The sequence below is a fragment of the Trichechus manatus genome, unplaced genomic scaffold (assembly GCF_000243295.1).
Source record: "Trichechus manatus latirostris isolate Lorelei unplaced genomic scaffold, TriManLat1.0 scaffold00002, whole genome shotgun sequence".
Lineage (NCBI taxonomy): Eukaryota > Metazoa > Chordata > Mammalia > Sirenia > Trichechidae > Trichechus > Trichechus manatus.
The window spans coordinates 43,887,073-43,892,876 of record NW_004443938.1 but is presented as its reverse complement, the minus strand read 5'-3'; the positions used below and the strand labels follow the sequence as shown (position 1 = coordinate 43,892,876).

Here is a 5,804-nt window from a genome sequence, read left to right as displayed (position 1 = left end):
AGGAAATCTCCAGAATTTTATGTTAATCAGTAAACAAAATTTCCATCAAAACTATGTTCTTAAAAAGATATTCTTCTTCCTCATTTCATCATATAAAACAGCAACAACAACAAATGTGTGTGTGTTTGTGTGTGTAATAAGGACCATAAGCCTTTTTCAGAAGAAATACATTCAGAGGGAATAAACTAAAAGATTTTTAGACTTAGTTATATTTTTGAAAGCCTCTTTATTTTGGGCCTTTGTGACAGAGAGCAAGTGTGTGTATGCATGTGCGTGCTGAGTTTTGTGAGATTATGTACCAGTATGTTCTGTTACATGTTACAATAGTAGGAACTTGGTTCACTCAGCAAGTGTTTAGAGAGTGCGTGCTAGGTGCCTGGCAGTGTGTTCAGTTCCAGGGGTATAAAGATGAGTAAAACATGGCCTTTGCTCTCAAAAACTTTACAGTTCAGTAGAAGGTGAGGGGAGCGCTGAAGAAAGAAACAGATGGAAAATGCTATAGAATAGATGTAAATAAAGAGGAATGCAAAGCCCTGCTTGAGCATTGGGGTGTCAGCACAGGCCTCACCCAGGAGGTCACTGAGGAGTCTAAGATGGTCAAAAGCTTTGAGTATGAGTCAGGTGGTTGAAGGATTTAAGGACGGTCATTTCAGGCAATGAGTCATGGGGCAACAAATGGGCCTGGCATATATCTCAGAAGAGTGGAAAGTTCAAGTTGGAAGGAACGTAAGGTTTATGGATGGCAGTTATAGACAATATGATTGTCAAGGCAGGTTGGAGCCACCTGGGCCACATGATTACTATAGATAGTGTGGATCTATGCCGACCGGTATGGTAGCCAATGTCTACATGTGACTATTGAGCATCTGAATGTGGCTACTCTGAATTGAGATATGAGATATGCTGTAAAGAGCTAGATTATTTAGATTTTTACACAAAATATGGACACATTTTATATTAATAAAAAGGGAAAGTTCTCCATGACTAAGGTGTCCATATAATATATCTTCTAAACTTGGATACTTTTGAGCGTGAAAAGGAAGGCTAACAGGATAAGACACTGGGACATATGGTCACCCACTCCATGACTGTGAGAGAAAAGCCCACTATATCCCTATAATTCTGGAAATGTTATCACTTCTTTATGTTTAAGATTTGTCAGACTAAATGTTGCATTTTTTGAAATCTAAAGAGGGGGTCTGTTTGCTCTGTAAGAACTGGGGCGATCACTTTGAATCTAGAAATAGTCTTGTTAACAAGTGTGTATTTTTGTACAGGTTTTGGTGCCTGATTGAAGAGGGGAAACAAAACTTAATTTGATAAATGGTTATCAGTTAGAAGCAGTGAAAAATGTCCCTCAGATTGAAATACTGTTTAAAAATCAAGGTTTATGGAATTTTCCAAATACAAAACACTCGATCATAATTTTAAGTTCACATTTTTAAAATCGCTAAATTAGGTAGCTCGATTTTTATTTCAGCTAGGTGTTTTTATTTCTTTTTTCAGTTTAGAAACATTTAGAGTTGCAGGCTTATCTCAGGGCTGCCTTCATGGAGAAAATATTTACTATTTTGTCTTTTGGTATCATGTTTATTTTTGTAAGAAATCATCATCTGATTGATCTAGAGTGGAAGCTCCTTGAGGAAGCAGATTTTGCTATTTCTTCTCTGATGTTTCCGTGGCATCTAGAACAGGGCCCAGTACATAGCAGTGATCCCTATAAACAATTGTTGAATTAAATTGATGAGCAATCCTGTGAACATACTTAGTTCATCATCCTTTTTCCTTCTTTCAGGATAAAAGACCAAGCTATGATAGCAACAGGTGGAGTGATAACGGGCCTGGCTGCCTTGAAAAGGCAAGACTCTGCCAGATCACAGCATCACGTCAACCTTAGCCCCTCGCCTGCTGCCCAGGAGAAGAAACCAGTCCGGCGTCGGCCCCGAGCTGATGTGGTGGTGGTTCGTGGCAAGATCCGGCTTTATTCCCCATCCGGTTTTTTCCTCATTTTAGGAGTGCTTATTTCAGTTATAGGCATTGCAATGGCAGTCCTTGGATATTGGCCCCAAAAAGAACATTTTATAGATGCTGAAACAACATTGTCAACAAACGAAACTCAGGTCATTCGAAACCAGGGTGGTGTGGTCGTTCGCTTCTTTGAGCAGCATTTACATTCTGACAAAATGAAAATGCTTGGCCCCTTCACAATGGGGATTGGGATTTTCATTTTCATCTGTGCAAATGCTATTCTTCATGAAAATCGTGACAAAGAAACCAAAATCATACATATGAGGGATATCTATTCCACAGTCATAGACATCCACACCCTAAGAATCAAGGAGCAAAAGCATATGAACGGCGTGTACACTGGTCTGATGGGAGAAACAGAAGTAAAACAAAATGGGAGCTCCTGCGCCTCCAGATTGGCAGCAAATACGATCGCCTCTTTCTCAGGTTTTAGGGGAAGTTTTCGGATGGACAGCTCTGTGGAGGAGGATGAACTTACTGCAAGTGAAAGTAAGAGTTTTGGGCGTCTTATGCCTCCTTTGCTCTCTGACAGCTCTGTCTCTGTCTTTGGCCCCTGTCCACCTCCTTCCCAGGCAACTGATGATAAGACCAGTGCCCCTAAGAAATGTGAAACCAAGTCTATCGTGTCATCGTCTATCAGTGCTTTTACATTGCCTGTCATCAAACTTAATAACTGTGTTATTGATGAGCCAAGTATCGATAACATCACTGAGGATGCTGATAACCTCAAAAGTAGGTCAAGGAATTTGTCAATGGATTCCCTGGTTGTCCCTTTACCAAACAGCAGCGAATCCTTCCAGCCAATCAGCATGGTGCTCCCAAGGAATAATTCTGTTGCAGAGTCTCTGTCGAGTCAGTACAAGTCCTCCGTGGCCTTTGGACCTGGGCCCGGGCAGCTCTTGTCTCCTGGGGCTGCTAGAAGACAGTTTGGATCTAACACATCCTTGCATTTGCTCTCCTCACACTCAAAATCCTTAGACTTAGACCGGCGTCCCTCCACCCTCACCGTTCAGGCAGAACAACGGAAACATCCAAGTTGGCCTCGGTTGGATCGAAGCAACAGCAAAGGGTATATGAAACTAGAGAACAAAGAGGACCCGATGGATAGGTTGCTTGTGCCCCAAGCTGCCATTAAAAAAGACTTTACCAATAAAGAAAAGCTTCTTATGATTTCAAGATCTCACAATAATTTGAGTTTTGAACATGACGAGTTTTTGAGTAACAACCTAAAACGGGGAACTTCTGAAACAAGGTTTTAATGTTTAAAAAAATATCATTTTACAAGGCTATATATTTTAAAACTATTTTCACAGGTGTTTCTTTGTTACAGCATTGGTTGTAAGCTTTTTTAATCAAATGGTTTGTAAGCATTAGGCCCGGCTGCTTAATTCTATAATGGAGATGGTTGTATGTTTTTGGTTACATATAACTGCACTACTCTGTGTTATCGCATATGGTTTTATTTTTCCATTCCTTTGAAAGCATAATCTCTTTTATTAATGAGTGCAGAATACTTGCATCCAGATTAAAACTCCTTTTTTCTTCACTTTTAAGTTCTTTCATTGATTGTCATAGTCATAGAATGAAGGGTCCAGTATGGAAAAGATAAGGTACCAAAGAATGGACTAGAAGTACCAAATTCAATTTCAGGCCCAAGACTTAATACATATTTATGAGTGTGAGTGCAACTCCTAGGATGTGACTTTCTGAAAAATGGCTTTTATATAGAATTGGTTAAAATTTTTAAAAAGAGAAAGATCTAAATTCTGTTACCTAAATAACATGAATTGGTTAAGTTGGTTGTGACTTTTACCCAGAGCTCTAGGTAATATTTTTTCAACATCAGTTGTGTTTTAACCCATTGCCGTTGAGTCAATTCTGACTCATAGTGACTCTATAGGACAGAGTAGAACTGCGCCACAGAGCTTCTAAGGCTGTAAATCTTTACAGAAGCAGACTGCCACATCTTTCTCCCACAGAGCAGCTGGTGGGTTCAAACCACCGACCTTTCAGTTAGCAGCCAGTTGCTTAACTGCTGAGTCACCAGGGCTCTCTCAGTTATGTTTTAATATGAAACCATGTATGCAAGAGCCATGGATGAGAATGTCAGATATTCTTAGGGATAAATATCAAAATGATATTAGCTGTAACTTTAGATATTCAGAATCAAAATTTCTTTGAAAATTGACTTGTAAAATTAATGAACCAATATAGTTTTTAGAAATGCTATTGTGAAATTATATATGCGAAGAAAACCTTTAATATCTAATTAATGAAAATACATTATATGCTAGTTAATGCCAACTAGCCTCAGTGCTTTTTTCTCACCATCTCTATTATTTAATACCCATTCGTTGCCGTATCGTTATTTTTCTCCAATATTTTTTTAGTACCTGTTATTGGGAAAATAATCAGCTAATGTTGACATTTCTTTTTATCTTGGCATATCACTAGCTTGGTGGTTCAAGAAAATTTAATTCTTGATAAATTGCCTTGAAATTTACCTTGTGCTGTAAAGCCTTATGATATCCCCCAAAGACTTTCTTATGGTGTAATAAATTTTTAGGATTGTGGTTGCCAGTTATTGAAAATGATAAATATTAAAATGGATGTTTCCATCAGAAAATTGTCATGTTTTCCATTAAAGTAGCATATAATTTTAAGAATTGTTTAATGGAATACTCAGGAAATTTTACAACTTTTTCCCTAATGCCTAAACATTTCTGGACATCAGTATTGCCGTTGTGTAAGAGGAGAATGAAAATATATTTATGTCTGTAGTTCCTTCCCGTTTCCCCTTGTATTTGCATTGTGACTTTTCCTGAATTGAGGCACAATATTACTTGTTAGAACATCAAGCCTGTGTATTGTAATAGAATGGGCTCAATATTTTACTATAAGGCATTTAATAAACTTCTGTTCTTAATAGAGGATTGTGTTCTTCATACATTTGCTTTTTTTTTTAAGTAAAATGTATATCTCTGCTTAAAGTACATTTTCTAAACTTTCAGATACATTCTACTGAGGCACTTGATTCCCTAGCATATATGCTGGGTGTTTTCGTTTTATTTTGCTTCTATTAGGTTAACAAACAGGTTCATCTACCTATTGAATTAGGCTGTTTTCATTTTCTATTATCTTGGGATCATTTTCACCCAGCAATTCATTGACTCCCAGGAAAATAACCAGATACAGCATCCAGCAAATGTCAGTGACACCTCCAGATTTGAAAACAATAGCTCTCAACACCCCCGATGGAACAAATAACTAAAGCCATATGATTTTCTCAGTTCACCCCTGAAAGAACCCCAGCAATATGGAGAGGACAAGGCAGCATGGGGTTTGGAGGCTCCAAATAAAGGAATTGGGGACTCCAAGCAATGGCTCCTGCTCAACCTTCTCTGTATCAAAATGCTTGAGTTTTTCAATCTATGAAACAAATCAACTTTATTAAATGAGAAATAATTTTCTCATTTTAAATTCGTCAAAGACATATATTGGTAATTAAAGCTTCAAATGATTATGAGCTAGCTGATGTTACCGTATTGATGTATTTCCACCCAAAAGCAATGAAACCTGGATTGATAAATGGATTTTCTTTTGTATATTTCCAAAGGCTTTTACAAATATTAAAACTTGTTTTATAAACTGCATTTTTTCTTCTAGAAAACTCCAGGAGTCTGGACCATGGGCTAGCTGCCTGTAGCACAAACAGCTCCTAGGCCTGTGGCCTCTCTCAGGTGTGCCCTTGAGAAGTGGGAGGGAGGGGGGAGTGT

The 5,804-nt window shown here is 38.1% G+C and overlaps 1 protein-coding gene across 1 annotated transcript; it reads left to right on the top strand.

Annotated features, from left to right (window-relative positions):
- The first annotated feature begins 1,797 nt into the window (after window positions 1–1,797).
- On the top strand, window positions 1,798–3,629 carry TMEM200A (transmembrane protein 200A). Its single transcript, XM_004368926.2, has one exon. The coding sequence runs from the start codon at window positions 1,812–1,814 to the stop codon at window positions 3,285–3,287; it is 1,476 nt and encodes a 491-aa protein (XP_004368983.1). The 5' UTR covers window positions 1,798–1,811; the 3' UTR covers window positions 3,288–3,629.
- The last annotated feature ends 2,175 nt before the right edge of the window (window positions 3,630–5,804 follow it).